The sequence below is a fragment of the Protomyctophum parallelum genome, assembly GCF_964188405.1.
Source record: "Protomyctophum parallelum genome assembly, chromosome: 13".
In the NCBI taxonomy this organism is placed as follows: Eukaryota; Metazoa; Chordata; class Actinopteri; order Myctophiformes; family Myctophidae; genus Protomyctophum; species Protomyctophum parallelum.
In genome coordinates, this window is record NC_139708.1 from 5,072,490 (window position 1) to 5,091,554 (window position 19,065).

The 19,065-nt window shown below is 41.1% G+C and overlaps 1 protein-coding gene across 1 annotated transcript; it reads right to left on the minus strand.

The window, feature by feature from the left end:
- Positions 1-270: 270 nt before the first annotated feature.
- On the minus strand, positions 271-14,759 carry LOC310869647 (medium-chain acyl-CoA ligase ACSF2, mitochondrial-like; the record flags this gene model as incomplete). The annotated part of the gene is made up of 16 exons (XM_083780478.1): positions 271-324; positions 671-739; positions 1,576-1,686; positions 2,367-2,508; positions 3,016-3,167; positions 3,836-3,943; positions 4,648-4,724; positions 4,848-4,939; positions 6,053-6,204; positions 6,704-6,799; positions 7,042-7,204; positions 8,498-8,622; positions 9,393-9,446; positions 10,363-10,491; positions 11,596-11,791; positions 14,701-14,759. The coding sequence occupies 16 exons, from the start codon at positions 14,757-14,759 to the stop codon at positions 271-273; spliced, it is 1,779 nt and encodes a 592-aa protein (XP_083636604.1).
- Between the last annotated feature and the right edge of the window lie 4,306 nt (positions 14,760-19,065).

The window sequence follows — 19,065 nt, forward strand, 5'->3', positions numbered from 1 at the left end:
TATTTCATACTTTATTAACCAGCCTGTTAACAGTACAGGTAGTACCGACAGGTTATGCTAATAGGATAACACAAAAAGGCCCCTGGGGCTTTGGTTCCATTGTGGTCAATAATAGTAGCCTAGGTTAAGTTACAAAGAATAACGCACAGATTCAGTGTCTTGCTGTCTCAATGGGAGTCAGCACATTCATGACGTTGAACTGTATGTATTCCATGTGCGGTTGAGCTGGAGACATTGCACAGCAGCATACACATACAGTAGCTTACACACTCAGGCCAGCCCCAGTTGCTTCTCGATGGCTTCACGAAGTTTGTTCTTCTGAATCTATAAGAGAAATAAATAAATACAAATGAAACAATAGGCTAAATGAAACACTCACGTTTACCAGTGGTGGACAAAGTACTACTATACATTATTTTACTTGTAAGTATCAATACTGCAATGTAGAAATGTACTGGAGTAAAAGCAATGGCATCAAAATATGTTGGTACGATTATTATATAATTAAAATACTTTGAAAATGCCAGATCTACAAGCTCGCAAAACACATTGTGAGCTTGTAAGATTGGCTATTTTAAGCCAAAGTAACTAGAAGTACAATTTTTGAAAATTGGAAATACTCTACACCACTTTAATACCTATTAGTGTGACAACACTGAAAGTGTCATACCTTTCCAGAGACGGTAAGAGGATAGCCATCTACAAACACGACGTAACTTGGGATCTTGAAGTGAGAAATCTGTAGTTAAAAAAAAAACAAAAAAAACATTTCAGCTCACATTACAGGTTCACACTTAACAGCGCTTTGCATGCTGAATTTCACACAGCAACTGTGAGAAAAAGCAAAATGTCCGTAGTGCGAACATTCACAAAATGCAATAAATAGGACGTGTTGTATGAGGTATGAGTGACACCCTCATAAATAAGCGAGTTCCGTTGGGCTGCAGCCAGAGATCCGGTGGCCCAAGCAGATCAAATGGACCAGCTGTGCCTCGTCTGTGGAGCTGTTCAGACACACGGTGCTCATCTATGACAGCTCGTTTATTTTCTCATTTTATGTGAGTAATTTCACACCTACAACTGCTAGTTCAAAACTTTGTTATCAATATTTGCAACTTGTGTACACAGTAGTCTAGTCTGTGGTGTTGAGTCAGTGTTTATGTCCACACCACGCGTCAGATCATAGCTCTCTTCTGATTGGCTTGATGCTCTTTCTCAAAGCTTCAAATTGAACTTTTCTCAACTTTGACGCCTGGCTTTATGCTTCCCCCACCGCCTACCAACCATAGTGGGGGAAACGAAGGACGCTCACCTCCATAGGCTCCACTGCTGGTGTAAGTTAATTGAGCATATAGTTTCAGTTTATTTTTTATTTATTGTACAACATCACCTGGGCACTTCACAACAAGAAGACAACAAACATATCAAAAACACAAATACACAGCATTAAAAAAATACAGTAAAACAGTAAAAAGATCGTCAAGAAGAAAGAAAAGAAAAAAAAACGTTATTTTATTATGCGTCGTTACTGTAAGTTTTCCTACTGGTGCAATGGTGCTACCGGTCTCCTCATACCTGTCCCTTGCAGAAAGCTCGTATCTCTTCTTCATTGGAGGCTTGGCCCGCCTTTAACTTGATGCAAGCACACACCTGCTCTCCCATCTTCTCATCTTTCACCCCGATCACCTAGGACACACAGGCAGAGAAACACAATGCCAACAATGTACTTCTAACACCGTTCATGCGGATGTCATATCTTCGTTGTTCATGAAATATTTAAACACGAACATCTCAAAATTGAACTCTTCTCCAAAACCCCAAACAGTCGTTTAGCTATGGATATATTAGCAGCAGCATGCAGTTCTTGTGAAGAAACGGAAAAGGCTTGGATAATGTAGGAAACCAAATGAATGTTTCAGTGGCAGTGCAATTGGATAAAGGCAGTGGATATTCAATTCTCCTCAGTTAGCGTTGGTAAAAGATAGCCTACTATCAATCCAGCACTGCCCCCTAAGCGCATGCGTAAATGTTACTACTAATAGTGCCTATTATCAAGTCAAATCATTTTCTTATAACTGACCTGCTCAAATTCCAGTATAATATTATGCCCTGATTCTGTTATTACCAATTAGTGATAGTGACGTAGTTTGAGTAAAATTGATTAATTAATAACTATTTCCACAGACCAAATCTACCACCAACTTGGTTCAACAGATAAATGATCTTTATGATGGTCCATATGAAATACATCCGTATGTGTATATGTACAGTTTTGACAACTGACAGAAACAGACTCATAATGTTGAATTAGGTATGGAGAGCCTTCACCAGATTCTTTGATGCCCTCTAGTGGTTCTCAGTCTCACCTGCGCCTCTTGTACTTTGGGATGGGTGTGTAGAAATTGCTCTATTTCAGCAGGATAAATGTTCTCTCCCCCTCGGATGATCATGTCCTTTATGCGTCCTTCGATACGGCAGTATCCCAAAGCATTCAGACTGGCAATATCACTGTGTACAGACAGAGGCACAGAACTCACAATGAACCCCGTTTCCCCTCTCTCTTGCATAATATATTAATATTCAGTACACTGCAAAATCCTGAGTGTTAATTTAAAAACACAATTAAAAAGAGTGCAACTATTTTGAAAAAGCTTAATAAAAAAATATAAAAAAGAAAAGAAAAAAATAGTGCAACTTGTTAAATTAACACTCAGGAGTTTACAGTAAATGCACTGACTATTTTCGATATCATTTGCCTGTTCACTGTTTTAATCCATGGTTCTCAACCTGTGGGTCAGACCTTTACTTTTTGGATACGATGTATGGAAATAGTATAAGAATTGTGCAAAGTGGAAAATATTCGCTGGGAGCGACCACTGTCCGGTAGGAAAGTGGGTGGGACCTCATCTCGGAGGTACAGTAGGAGGTGCAGTAGGCCTATAGCGGAGGGAGGGGTTCCATATGGACCCCCAGACTCCCCAGTATTATGACATCAGTAAAGAAAGGTTTCTTTACCCTGTCCTGTACCAACGGTCTCTGGAGAGGACCTCCCTGGTTTTCTCCGGGTCCTCCCAGTACTCCAGCATCACACAGTAGCCCCTGATCATCAGCTCTCCCTGGACCCCCAGCGGGACTATGTCCCCCGTGGCGGGGTCCACGACCTTGGCCTGTTGACACACACACACACACACACACACACACACACACACACACACACACACACACACACACACACACACACACCCTCACACACACACACACACACACACACACACACACACACACACACACACACACACACACACACACACACACAGATAGCAGATAGTGTAGAGGTCACTTTTCTTCAGATTGTAGTTCTTAGAAAGCAGTACTGCCTTGCAATATTGAAGGTGTGTCCGGTGCCGATAACATAAGTGAACTTTGGAGGCAGCACTATGCTGCTTTGTTCAACTGTGTCAGTAGTGAACCCTACTGTACAGGCAAGTTATTCAGCCCTCATGAGATCCACCAAGCCATAAGGCTACTAGCTGATAATAAAGCTAGTGGCATGGACAATATTTCTGCTGAGCACCTTAAGTTGGCCAGCCCTAGAGTAGCAGCACTGCTGTCCATCTGCTTTACAGGACTGCTAACACATGGTGTACTGCCAGACTCCTTGCTTACAGTGGTTTTAGCCAGGAAATGTCACTACTGCTCAGTTGAGGTCAAGGTGAACCTATTTAGAGCGTACTGCACCCCGCTGTATACAGCCCCCTTATGGGTGAATTATAAGTTTGATTGATTGATTGTAGTGTGACAAAATGTGTGAAGTGGTCAGTGGAATCACATCTACCTCAGTGTGGTTCATGATGCATCCAATAGTGTTGACCTTCAGATCCTCATTGTCCAGAGGGAATCCCAGGAATGTCACTGGGCTGTTCTCCGTGGTTCCATATCCTATCTGATAGACAACACATTATGGAACATTACATTACTGTATGATACAACACATATGGAACATTACATTACTGTATGATATACAACACATACTGTATGGAACATTACTGTATGTATGGTGTACTTGGTGGGTTAGTACAGGGTCAGGTTAGGTTGTACAGGGTTGTATAGGGTTTGATGAGGTCCGATCAACATATGGAATGTCAGAACATGTCAGCTCCATATGGAGATCTAGGGGTGGCAGCGGGGGCAGTGTCTTGAGTGTACAGGGTTTGATGAGGGCCCAGGTAGGGCCGGGCCTTAATGTTCTGGCCTGTTGAGAACTCGGCTGCCGGGCGCGGCTGCACTCATAACTTTGGGGCAGGCCCGTCTAGAGGTTGAATGGGGGCTTTCCCATGTATGGGAATTAAATAAAAATGTGAGTGTCATGTTATATTACTAGCAGATGGTGAGGAGTGGAAACGATTGATTGAATATTTTATTAGGCAGAAATGCAAACAGCAACAGAGTACAGTCAAACACAGTCTTGGTCTAAGAGGATAACATGACATTTCAATATTCAATATAACAAAATATAAAACACTATAATATGATGGGTGATCACCTGTCTAAGGGAGAAGCGATCATTCTCCCTTTGGCCTGCTGAAAGGTGGATTTTCAGGCCTGTTTTAAAGGAAGGATATTGGACAGATGAGCTACTGTACTCACCATCATCTCTTCCACCTTCATGTCTGATATCAGTTTCTTGGCAACCTCAGGAGGACAGGTGGAACCCGCCACGATTCCTATATGAACATCACAGATGCCACAATAGTAATCACAAATGCTGATTAATATTGGAAAATATTGATTAAGCCATCACTAAAACAACCCATTGATCTCACAGGTCACACACACGGGTCTCTTACCAGTTGTGGCTGACGACAGGTCAAACTTGTGGAAATCCGGCTGGCCCAGCATGTCGATATACATAGTGGGGGTGCCATAGAGAATATTACACCTTTGGGAGACATATAGACATATACAGTATATGTGTATTAGCAGAACTCATGCGGTATATTACTTGCGCAAGCAGAGCGCGCAAGTAATAGTTTTCGTCCAGTGCTTCGATGCGTATGTCGCCGTTTGATGTGTATGCGCCGTGCCAGCGTATGACGTAATGACTACTTGTGCTTTATATGGCAGTGGTGTCAGATTACATACATGTATACATACAGTACATACATGTAGTGTACACATAGGGGCATTACCTTTGATCCTCCCGACACTAAAACATATCGTCATTACGTCACCATCATTACGTCACCATTGAAACCCAATGCCTGCCTGGCATTGGGTCCTTTAATCCACATCTTTATTACGTCATCATTGAGAGCTAGTTGTACCAGTTATACCCTGACGTCAAACGGGGCATACGCAAAGTAACCACATTATACCGCTAATCAACTTACAAATTACATATACATATACAGGCATTTCCTTTAATCCACCCGACACTGATCGACATATACGTCACCATCGAAAGCCGTCACTCATCCGTATTAATTACTACATTATGTAATTGATTGTTGTTAATTACGTAACGAAAGAATGAATTTGAAATGCTTAAATAGAGTTACCTTCATGTTCTTCAACAGATCTCAAAAGTGTCAGACAGGTAAATACTTTTCAAGTAAGTCATAATAAGACTTACTTTTTTACCTCCATAAACTAGGTACGTAGAAAATAGCTAAACCTAATAATTCAATATTTCAAACGTTCTTTCACAGAGAAGCTGAGATTTGACAGTTTGTAGCGGTCGACAGTACTTGTGTGCTCTGCTTGCGCACTAGTAGGCCATTATGGCCTACTAGTGTGCAACAAGCAAGTAGGCACTCGACAGAGTGCAGTTCTAGTTATTACTTAGATTTAACCACTCATGCCCTATTTCAGAAATAGCTCACAATGTGTCATATTGTGACGCATTTGTGACCTTATAGATATTTTGAAAAATATGTATTTTTTTTAATTCTTTTGAGATTCATTCATTTATTGATTCATTCATTTATTTTCTGTCTAGAATGTTATGCCCAAAATAGGGGTCAGGTTTAGAGTGTTAAAGTGCATGTTGTACTTTTCATTCTGAATGGCCTCTAGGTTGGCACGCCCGTCAAAGCCAGCAGAAGGAAAGACCAGCGTGATACCATGCACTGCCATGCACATTCCTCCCAGCACCGAACCAAAGCAGTGGTACAATGGCACTGGAATGCACACTCGCACCTGAGGCTGATGGGAGAAATACCATTATATACTTCAATAAGCTACTGTATAGAGCTGTCACCATTACAAATTTTAAGTTGACGATTAATTGACATCCAAATAATTAATAAAATAAAACGAATGATTTTATTGTGTGTTTTTGGCACTGAACATTGGAACATATATAGGCTTTGTATCGTTGCACAGGGCAGATATGACAAATAGCTTAAATATAAAAGAAATTACTGACATAAAATAAAAAAATAAAAAACAGAGGAAATAGACGATCTACACATTACTTTGTGGCACGTAGTTAGCTTGTAGATTTGTTATTTCTGTATTTCTTTGTATATTTGAAAATGCATGAACATTTTCAACATCAATTATATTGCAAAAGAAATTGCAATTATCTAAAATTATTGCAATTAGAAGATGAGGTCATAATTGTGACAAACCTAGTTATGTATCCCTAATTTATCTGAAGTCAACTCAATTATTTTTGGTGAGCAACAGCGTATGCACTTACCCTCCATCCATAACCCATCCGGAGACCCAGTAAATAGGCATTATTGACAATATTGTGGTGTGAAAGCGTAGCTCCCTTTGGATTTCCTGTGGTGCCCTAAAACAAGTGATGGACAAAGATTATTACCTTTTTTTAACCCTGCTGTAGCATAAATATTTTGTGAAAATCTTCCAAAATATAAACGATAAACCGAGTTGTCAGACCCAAAGAAGCACTCCCTGATAATATAATTATTTATCTGAGCTTTCAGAATGTTCAGCTCTTCCTCATGCGAAGCAAAGTTACAATACATTTACAATGTCATCATAAATACGATGGGATACGGTAGGGAAGCTTACCGAGGTGAACTGAATGTTGATGGGGTCATCACAGGACAGCTTGCTCTGCAGCTCCATCAGTTCTCTGTGGTGTTGACTCCCTGCGGCTTGCATTACGTCTTCCACAGTCAGCATCCCTGACTGTCTGCTGTCTGTCACAATCACCATGCGTAGGTCTGGTAGACTGGCAAAAAAGAACCAAGGAGAAGAAAATAAATGTGTCAGACTCATTGTGCAGGGTTTATTCTGAATTCCCACAATCGGTGGTGGAAGATATTTTTTGCTTAAGTGGCCAATGACGTAATCTGCGTATTAAATCAACAAATCCCTCGTGGCCAGGGACGTAATTGACGTAATAGACGTACTGCCCTGTCAGTACGTCTTATTATAACAAAATAATGGAACTTTTAGACTTTTTTTTTTTTTAATGTAATCTACCAAAAACCGGCCGAAATCCGCGCGATCGTGCACTATCATGCACGCGCGCCGTCTCTATGTGATTCGCGGCAAAAAATGTGACATTGTGGGATGTTCCTGGCCGTTTTTAAGCTTAATTTGACTAAATTATGAAAAAACTATGTTAGCTTAGCAATCCGGACAGCCAAGCTATCTGATCAGGGTCAAACTACCCCCGGATGTTTACCTCCGTTTGACAGGAAGTGATTTAGGATTTTAAAAATTTGTATCAAATATCTAAACACTGAACCAAGCAACCCAACAACTGTCTGGGGTGCTCACAATCACATAAGCCTGAGTAGATGTTAACATGACCCTGAACATGCTTCAAAGCAGGTATGCAACTGGAGTTCACAGGCCAAGGATAGCTTCTCCTCCTCTGTCCTGGTGTCCACTCACAATCGAAAAATGTGAGATATGACCACAATGTCACGAAATGTCTCATTTTAAAGCTCCAAGTCACTAGTTTACAATGAAAAAAGAATTATGATTCTAGCACGTTCCATCGTTTACTTTTACTAAGCTTTTTTGTAGACCTTGGTTTCAGTGATAAGTCAAACCAAGGTGTACTAAAATGCTTATAAGTAAACGATGGAACAAGCTAGAATCATAATTATTTTTGGTGTAAACTATAGACTGGGGCTTTAAAATGAGACATTTCGTGACATTGTGGTCATATCTCACATTTTTCGATTGCCATTCAAAAAGTCGCCACATCTGGCCCAATGCACAATAAGATGTTATTAAATCTAGCAATAAGAGGGTTAAAGGCGGTAAATGATATTTTGCTACAACTTATTTGTAAACCGGAAATACACTTTCAGGTTAGATAAACCAATTTCTCCCAAACAAGAGAGAGACAATAATTCGGACAAGATACTGACAGTATCATTGATGCTTACATGATACTGGCATGATACTGACAAGATAATGACCACTGACATGCCGATTCTGACCATGACGACACATATTAAGGAATTATTATTATATGTGATTTGTAAATGTTTTCTGTGTACTGTACCTGGAGCTTGGAGCTTTGATCATGCCTGATACAGCTGTGCCTATCTCTGGGCAGATCTCCCTCAGCATTGCACAAAACCTCTGAGTTTTAAACTTGGTAGGGCAGACCACTGCTTTGCACTGGACCTGCATATATAAAATCAAGTTCCATTAATCCACTTGAAAGCCAGCATCCCTATTCTGAGGGGAATATTAGCCAAATATATTAAGTGTAGGCCTAAAGCTAAAACAGGAGGGGGCCTGACTAGACCCCTTGGTAATCTGAGCAACTAAGCATAGCATTTAAGTGGTGTGTGGACAAATAAAAAATGGGCCTGTATTTGTGTGATTTGTCATCAGAAACAGCAGACATGTTTCTTCTCCACTTTATAAACAGTGGCATTGTTCTGGAATCTTTCAGAGAGCACTTATAACACAGTTAAACAACATAATGAGACAGACACAATTCAGAGTTTCAGAGTATTAGAATCTTGTATTCGAATACGGAGCCAGCAATGAAGCGTTGCAATGGAACACCATGTACTGACTCAACACAACTCAGTCAGGCTTCAGCTTATACACATTCCTACCGCCTCAGGGAGTAGGTGGGTCTTAACACATGAGACAATGGGAAGACCCCCTCAGACCACACAAGTCACAGGTCAAATGTCAGTAAAGACAGAAAAGTTTCCAGAAAAGCTTCTCATAGTTTAGTTTCCCATGAGTGATTTGATCTCCTTAAATGTATAACTTAGTGTATTGCACATTTCCTCGACAGCATGTGCTGTCGAGGTCACGTTCCTCGACAGCATGTGCTGTCGAGGAACGTGACCGAGAGATAACCTTTGGCCTCACCCCATATGCTTTCTGACACTAGCCTCGCACACTCAATTCAATTTTATTGACACATACTACACCTTTCTCAGGGTAAACTCCAGTTCCTTCAGCTGATAGGCTGGGTTCACGGACACCTGCAGGGACGACAAACCATTACAAAACTACGTTGAAAGATAACGTGTGACCGATTTGGCTTCAATCCATGATGACTAAAAATCAACAAACCAAAAATGTACATGCTACCGCAGTGGTTCCCAAACTGTTTGTGCCCGAGTAGCTCGCAATGTGTCACATTTTATAATAAAAAAAAAAAGAAAGAAAACAAAAACCCCAGTGAAACTTATAATGACATGCCCCAAATAATGTACTAGGTATAGTTGTATAATTACAACAATAATGTGTTGTGGTTGTCACAGTATCTTGTGGTTGTCACAGCACACCTGGACACCTGGAAGCACTGCTTGATTAAAGGATCATTTGTGACCAATAGCTTCAAGCGGCAATGGCAACTAACAAACAAAAAAGGCATATGACCAGTGGTGGAATGTAACTAAGTGCATGTACTCAAGTATTGTACTTAAGTACAAATTTGAGGTATCTTTACTTTACTAGAGTGTTTCATAATGCATAATGACTAGGGCTATACAGAGGACAACAATGGAAACAAGCCTATACTATAGACCCAGCCTAGGGGCTTGGCCCAAAGCCTGTTAATAATCAATCAATAAATAGCCTATACTCTTTTCCAAGTGTCTGTTTTCACAACAACAAATTCTTATGGGCGACATGCTACAGATTATAACGTGCATCCCTAATGACTATTTGGTATATTTTGATGCCAAAACGTAGGTCAATTTTGAATACCACACTTTAACTTGTAACGGAGTATTTCTAAATTGTGGTATTGATACTTGTATTTAAGTAAAAATGTGAGCTAGTACTTCTTCCACCACTGCATATGACTGACTGTACATGGCAGTCATATGCCATGTACAGTCATGTACAGTCAGTCATATGACTGACTGTACATGGCAGATCTCCTGAACTGACCATTACGACGCCAGCCTTGGCCGTAGCAAACTGGAAGAGAATCCATTCATAGGTGTTTGGGCCCCATACTCCCAGTCTGTCGCCTCTCTTCAGACCTAGTGCTAGGAGACCTGCCGCTACGTTGTCAACCTGCAACAGTACAAATAATATCATAACAAATTACACATTCTAGAACAATTATAAGATGCATCACATCCATCATAATTGGAAGAACAGACTCAATTTATCTTTTTCAGTGTAATAATACCTAACTGACACTCACATTTCTGCAGGTGCTAAAGTCCACAGAGGCAACTAGCTTACATCAGTATGTATGCCATACAGATACAGTACCATACATTTTATGGTGTCTGTTTTGCATAACCATAAAGCACATTGTAAATTCAATGTGGATTATGGTTAAAGGGACACTTCACCCTTTTTGCAAAAAAATATATGTTAATGACGTTTAGAAGCTTTAGAACACTTTCCTGGAGATCTTTATGTGTGTAATATGTGGTTTTAGATATTTTAGATTGTAGCAGTGAGCCTGTTGTCTCTGATGTCATGGACACTGGGCTCACTTCCTTCCTGGACTACATGTTGTCTCAGTAAGACAGCTCTCCCCCTATCCACAAGGAGGAGCAGTGCACCAAAGAATTATGGGAATTGTAGTCCAGGAAGGTAGTGAGACCAGTGTCCATGACATCAGAGACAACAGGCTCACTGCTACAATCTAAAATAACTAAAACCACATATTACACACATAAATACCCCCAGGAAAGTGATCTAAAGCTTCTAAACGTCATTAACATATATTTTTTTGCAAAAAGGGTGAAGTGTCCCTTTAAGCAAAACAGATAATATAATAGAAGTTAAAACATAATATGAAATAAGAATTTGATCCCCAAAAATGCATTGCAGCCGACCACAATTTCAAAATATCTTGTTCCAGTGACCCATGCACAGAAGCAAAGATTGGAGTTGAACATTTTCACTTTAAAAGATATATCTATTCAAACATTTGCACGACTTTTCAAAATAGCAGATCTACAAGCTCATAGCGCAAAACACACAGTTCCGCGCTGTGAGCTTGTAGATCTGTTATTTTTTTTAATAGCCAAGTATAGAAATAATGCTTTTTTTTAGCTCAAATCTATAAAATGACACGGATGCTTTGCCGGTGTTAACGGGTTAAATGTGGTACAGCAGTGTATAGCCTTTTAATTTGCAACAGAGCCATGAGACACGCACATCTTGCTGAAACTGGGCAAACGTTTTCCGAACGCCGTCCTGCAGGAAAACCATGGCCTCGCGGTCCGGCCAGCGCTCGGCGGTGGCCTGCAGGCTCTGGCCCACCGTCAGTGGGAGCAGGGAGACGGACGAGGTGCCGTGGACATAGCTGGTCGTCAGTGACGGGATGTGAGGAGGACTGTCCACGTGGAGGCATCTGAGGTGGGCAGACAAATGGAAGGAAATGCACGTGATGGGAGAAAGATGGATTAAGAAGGAACACGGAAGGAAGACTTCACAGACCTCTCTTAAAGATGGAGTGCCACAATTTTTGTATTTTTCCAGTTTTTCATGTGTCTATGAGGTGACAGTACTTCATTAGACACCCTGGAGTTGTTTTTATGTGCAATGGTTTATTGACTTTGTATTTAGGGTTTCTTCCTGGAGGCTGAACCCTTGACAGTCAAAACGGGCCAATGAAGTAAACAGTAATATAGTGACACCACACTATCAGCCCCTCCCCTAACCCCTCCCCCTTTATCATACAACTACAGCTGTGGGTGTGGCTTCAGTTCAGGTGGATCACCACCCATCACCACCCACCAGGCATACTTAATGAACTGGTGGGCGTGTCCACATAAAAGCATGATTTTAACAAATACTGTACACTTTTTGGAAAAAGTTATTCCCCCTTATATTGTAATAATACCTGATGATCATGTTTTAGGGTGGAAAAAAATCGTGGCACTCCATCTTTAACCTCAAAACATGCCCGGGCCTCAACTTATTTGAAAAAGAGGGCCTTTAAAATGTTATTCTGTAAGGATGTGGGGGGGGGGGGGGGGGGGGATGCTTAGTCATGCTTAGATGTCATTACACACCGAGCCCTCCATGGCCAGGCACCTCCTTATCTCTCTGACCTGATCCTACCGTATGTGTGCCCAGAAGGTCACTGAGATCCACATCCCAGGCTTTGCTGGTTGTTCCTCAGACAAAACTAATAACTAAAGGTGATCGAGCCTTTGCAGGTCCTGCCCAGTGCCCCCTAAGCTATGGAATGAGCTCCCACTCCACCTTAAGAACTGGGGATTCTGTGGACATTTTTAAAGGACTTTTTAAACAGGCCTTTCCATAGTCGGCCTGGTTAAATGTTAAATGTTGATTGCTTTATTTTAACTAAACTTTTTCTATTTTGTCTTACTTTATTAGTGATTTAGTTCTTGACTTGTTTTAATTGTATTGTTGTTAAAGCACTTTGTGACTGTAATTGTCTTTGAAAGGTGCTCTATAAATAAACTTTACTTACTTACAGTACTTACTTATGTAAGTAATTTAATAATTTACTGAAGACAAACCCTAATGATTGACCAATGATTGTGTGCGACAGGACGTCCACATTTTGGCTCATTCAGGCATGTTTTCGTCAAAAGCGGCACAGTAATTGTCTGTGCATTAAACCATTTGGAAATGATGAAATTCGTTGTATACAGTATATATATCACTCAATGGCCCATGCGTACCAGCTGTTTTGAATTTGCACATCATGCAGGAGGCAGCAGGAGGTTGCTTTACTGATAATGAGCGCTTCCAAACCCCGACACTTAGAAAATGAACCACCTGCAAGGTATTTCTTGACAGGCAGTAGCTCATAACATATACGGTGGATCTTTATGAAACAAACACTTTGCAGATAGAAAGAGGATAATTCAAGCTTTTTGTACAGCTGCAATGTTGGTGAGTTTGACATTGTTTAAAACAATTATAAGATTTTTCTTTTTGGATGAATGGGCTGCAGTCAATGGGAAGTTGCACCTAGTTAGCACCTTGCTGGCAAGATGGCAGCTGTGTGCATAAAGTCAATGGACTTGCCTCCAGCCCTTGTATCTCCAAAACAAACAAAATAATCTATTAGTAATATATATATTTTTTAAGAGAAAAGTGCAACCACTGTTTCAGTATGAGCAAGCAATGAGACATATCTCAGAACACTGGCGTATTCTCAGGGACTTCCTAACTAATGATTAACACAGCATGCACCGACATACTGTATGTACCAAACTAAACACTATGATCTTTCATCCAATGTTCCTTTTGAAAGGCAAACTTACCGACACCACTGGAGCCATGTATTGCAAGGTTTCCATGTCCTGCTCAGTGATCCTGTCCTGGTGATGTTCTTCACAGATCTGAGACTGTGAGAAGGCCTGCAGGACCTCAGCAGAGAGACAGAGATCCGTGCTGACATTGATCTGGGCTTCAGTGTCCAAGAGCTAACAGCTGGTTGGAACCTGGACACCCTTTAACCGCCCTAGTGAACGCTCATGTGTAATCTTTAACTCTGTCAACCCCTGGTTGGCTGAACAATGTGCCAATACCAGATATTTCTTTAGACAAAAGGTCAGTGATATATAAGCCCAAACAGTACTGGACCTAGAAAGTATTTGTAATTGTAATGTCTTAACAATGTAGTTTAGTATGACTTTTATTTATTTTTCATATATAGTGCTGGATCATAATGACGTGACAAGATATGAGACATAGAAACGTGACATGATAACTGACTAGTGCAGCAAGGCTGACCTTGCTGGCGCTGATATGTCTCTCATAGTCTATCTATAAAGTATGCTACAGTACAGGCAGTACACAATACATATCAAGTACACTGTATCTCAAGTTCAAGTACACAGAGTATCTGTACATGGGCAACTCATGATATACAGTAACATATAGTATGTGGTTTTAGATATTTTAGATGTTAGCAGTGAGCCCAGTGTGGCAGTGTCTCTGATGTCATGGACACTGGGCTCACTTACTTTAAACAGCAGCAGGTATCATTTCTGTTCCGGGGGTATCGCGAGATTTGGTTACCAGACAGGAAACGGTGGACAGTCTTGCGATATTTGGCACGTTCAGAAACATACTTTTTGCTCTTTAGATACCTCTATACAATTACACAGTGTAGGCCTACACATCGAAAAGCAACACAGCAGACATAATGTGTTATATGTCTTCTGTTATTTGCCAGAAGCGATTACTTTACAAAATATCTCAGTCATTCAGAAATAGTGTTTGTTCATGAGCTGGTCACAGAGCTCTCATTGACTCCAGTGTTCATGAGCTGGTCACTGAGCTCTCATTGACACCAGTGCATTCTGCCCAACTTCCGGGTGCAGTTTGGCTCCCATGGTGCGACGAATCTGCCGCCTGGAATTGCGTGATATTTAGAGAAAATGACGTTGGTGACCTTACCTCCATTTCATATACCTTGGACTACATGTTGTCTCAGTAAGACAGCCCTCCCCCTATCCACAAGGAGGAGCAGTGCACCAAAGCATTATGGGAATTGTAGTCCAGTGTTGATGACAGAGGCACTGGGCTCACTGCTAAAATATCTAAAACAAACATATTACACACAGTGGCGTGCACAGATAGACACTAGGGGGTGCTAGAGCACCACCTGCCCTTGCCCTCTGGACAGCAATGTGCCCTTTTGAAAAAAATGGCACATGAGAAAACTGTTGCGCCTTTCTTTGTCCTTTTTTTCTTCCAAACTTGACTACGGTAGCGGTGGTCTCAAAAACACACGGGAAACTTTGACAGAAAAAGACTCGCTCACCGTATAGAAAATATAAGTAAAACTCCTTAGAGTCTAGACTGAGACTTAAGAAAATATTTTTTATTTTATTTTATCATGCTCATAAAGTGCTCTGTGCTTAAAGTGCAATTAAAAAGCAAACGTTTCGGTCCTAAGACCTTCATCAGTGCTATCATAGCGAGAGTAGCACTGATGAAGGTCTTAGGACCGAAACGTTTGCTTTTTAATCAGTGCTATCATAGCACTGACAAAGGTCTTTGGACTGAAATGTTTGCTTTTTAATCAGTGCTATCATAGCACTGACAAAGGTCTTAGGACTGAAATGTTTGCTTTTTAATCAGTGCTATCATAGCACTGACGAAGGTCTTTGGACTGAAATGTTTGCTTTTTAATCAGTGCTATCATAGCACTGACGAAGGTCTTAGGACCGAAATGTTTGCTTTTTAATCAGTGCTATCATAGCACTGACGAAGGTCTTAGGACTGAAATGTTTGCTTTTTAATCAGTGCTATCATAGCACTGACGAAGGTCTTAGGACTGAAATGTTTGCTTTTTAATCAGTGCTATCATAGCACTGACGAAGGACTTTGGACTGAAATGTTTGCTTTTTAATCAGTGCTATCATAGCACTGACAAAGGTCTTAGGACTGAAATGTTTGCTTTTTAATCAGTGCTATCATAGCACTGACGAAGGTCTTAGGACTGAAATGTTTGCTTTTTAATCAGTGCTATCATAGCACTGACGAAGGAGCACTTTATGAGCATGATAAAATAAAATAAAAAATATTATAAAAAAATAATTTCTTAAGTCTCAGTCCAAGGAGTTTTACTTCTATTTTCTATACGGTGAGCGAGTCTTTTTCGGTCAAAGTTTCCCTTACATTTATTTTTGTACAGTGTACAGTTTGTGGACCATGGTGACATTGATCAATTCTTGATACAAAAAAAGCTTCTAATTTATTATTTATTCCCCAAAATCTATAAATCTCACACTATTAAGGCAACCGGCCGGTTCCACAAGGTGCCCTTTTTTCACGTGAGCATGCACCTGCCCCTCTAAATGTCTGTGCACGCCACTGATTACACACATAAAGTCATATAGCATATATATTTTTAGCAAAAAGGGTGAAGTGTCCCTTTAAATTCCCAATGCATCGTCAATGGCAACAGCACAAACTTTGGCACGCAACTATAGTCCTACATACTTACACCTAGTAGAAACCCCATTCAAACTTTAAAATGTTAATCTTACATGTTTACCTGAAAATGAATCTTTGAAATATTTCATAGTTTTAGAAATAATAGTCCTTTCAATGTCAAAAAATCACTTTCAGCTTGAGACACAGTGTACTTGATATGTGTTGTGTACTCCCTGAACTGTAGCATACTTTATAGATAGGCTACGACATCTCGGCGGCAGCAAGGGCAGCTTTGCTGCAGTAGGCACATTATTGTCTCCACCAGGCCGAAGGCATGGGGGGAGAGTATGTTTTGCACTCCGTCCGTCCGTCCGTGTGTCCGTCCATGTGTGTGTCCGTGAGCAGCTAATCTCGGCCACCGTTAACCCGGTCGATGCCAAATTTTGCACACACACTCCCTGGATGCCAACCATGAACCTCTGCCCCACACTTTCCAGAACGGCCTGTTATAGCGCCACCAGGAGGCCGCTTTGTGCAAAACAAGTTTTTGCACAGTACACCTACAGATTTTGTCCAAACATCGCGCAAATTGGTACACAGTCTCTCTAGAGCCATTCAACGAAACACATCGCGTGATTTCCGTGAAATTGTGCACGCACATTCCCACTAGGCCGAGGACGAAATGCCACATGAACAATTTCAACTCAGTCCTATCCTGGTGGAGACCTGTGCCCAGAAGGGCACTTTTTCTAGTTTTGTCTCATATCTTGTTGTCACGTCATTATGATCCAGCACTATATATGTCCCTGTTGTGTAATAAACTTTGTGAACCTTTAGCGTGATACTGTCTCGTGTCACGTTATTGTTCTCCCGGGCCCGCCGCCGCAGTCGCCGTACCGAAGGAATACTTCAACTGGATTGTCACACACCACCCAGCCTGACCCAGCTGTCCATCGAGGGCAATGACTTCTGGGCCTTGCTGCTCAAGAGACACTTGGCTAAATGTATTTAAAATGGCTGCCGAAGTCCTTATTTTTCCACTTCGATCTATTCAACTTCATCAATATCTATCTAGCTGGAAATGTGCGAAAGTCACACCACTTCATAAAGGTGGGGATCCACTTGAAGTAAACAACTATACCGGTATCTATTATTTGTACAGTTGCAAAGATTTTTTTAAAGTTAATTTATAATCAATTAATCACAATACGTCAACAATTTCAATATATTATCATCTCAATCTGGTTTTCGTTCCAATTATTCTACAACCACTGCTCTTGTCAAATTTACCAATGATATATACTCTTCATTAGGCAGTTGTAGTTGCAGTTGTATTTTGCGGTCATGATTTTATTGTTGAATACCGTTTCCTGTTTAGCTGAGATGGCCACTCAGCCAACGAGTTCTACCTGGGGAAATGCTTGGTGATTAACAAACATGAGGGGCAAGTGCAATGTGGCTTATAGATTCAACATGTTTGGGAAGTGCAATAATGTGGAGTTCTATTGTTGAGGTTTGATTGAATGCCTAACAATTGCCTGTGATGTGTTTCAGTAAGGATTGGGCTGGACCATGTCAGGATAGGCGGGGGGGTTAAGATGTGCTGTTGGGATTGCTTATTTATGTTGTAGTGTGAATGACTTATTATATAACTTGTATAGTTCATGTAGTTCACAGAAACTTGTATGGTTTAAGGTTATTTATTTATATGTATTTATTGTATGCTTTGCTTATTTATGGTACGTTCTCCTTTGAAGACACCCCTGTAAATGGGATAGTCCATTCTCATTATCTCCAGCTGGGTATGAAAGGCAACAACTTAGTTAGTTCTAATAAACAGATTACTACTGAAGCTCATCTCCATTGTTGTGTACAATAGTATCTGTAGATTTGTCTTGAGGTTAAGAGGTTTCCCTACCAGACACATCACTGTGTCATGTATGATACCTTAATTTGGCTAACTCCTCAAGCGAGGTGTGAATTGGGGACATGCAGAGAAACAACAGCAGGAGAGGTAGGTGCAGATACTACAGTTCTATTTGTTCTTAGCTGTGTGATTATCTGTTGTGCTATCTGTTTTTCTAGCCCATCTGATTGCTATGATAAACGCTTTTTTCTCCTCGTCCTCTGTTAGACTCTCTGTTAACTCTTGTTTGGTTGTGTTTAGGAGTGTCGTGTAGTGTTCTTCTAGGGCTAAGATTGTTGTGTACACAGTGGCACCAGTGTCTGGATATCCCTTCAAGTAGTAGGGTATAGTTTTAGCTGTTGGTTGAGCTGGTTTTTATCAGATGATGTGTACCTATGATCAATTTGTTCATGGTCCTGATGGCTTTTAAGAAGTCACCTCTTTCTTTGTGGTTTGTGTGTGTGTAGGTGTGTGTGTTGGCCTCCGGTCTTGAGGTCTGTTGTTCATCCATGGCTCATTCAGTCTCCGGTGGAATTGTGGCCTGTCTTCAGGCGGTTGGGTGTTGGGTCTCTCCTGGTTCTGTGGCCTGTTTCCTGTCTTCAGGCGGTTGGGTGTTGGGTCTCTCCTGGTGCTGTGGCCTGTTTCCTGTCTTCAGGGGGTTGGGTGTTGGGTCTCTCCTGGTGCTGTGGCCTGTTTCCTGTCTTCAGGGGGTTGGGTGTTGGGTCTCTCCTGGTGCTGTGGCCTGTTTCCTGTCTTCAGGCGGTTGGGTGTTGGGTCTCTCCTGGTTCTGTGGCCTGTTTCCTGTCTTCAGGCGGTTGGGTGTTGGGTCTCTCCTGGTTCTGTGGCCTGTT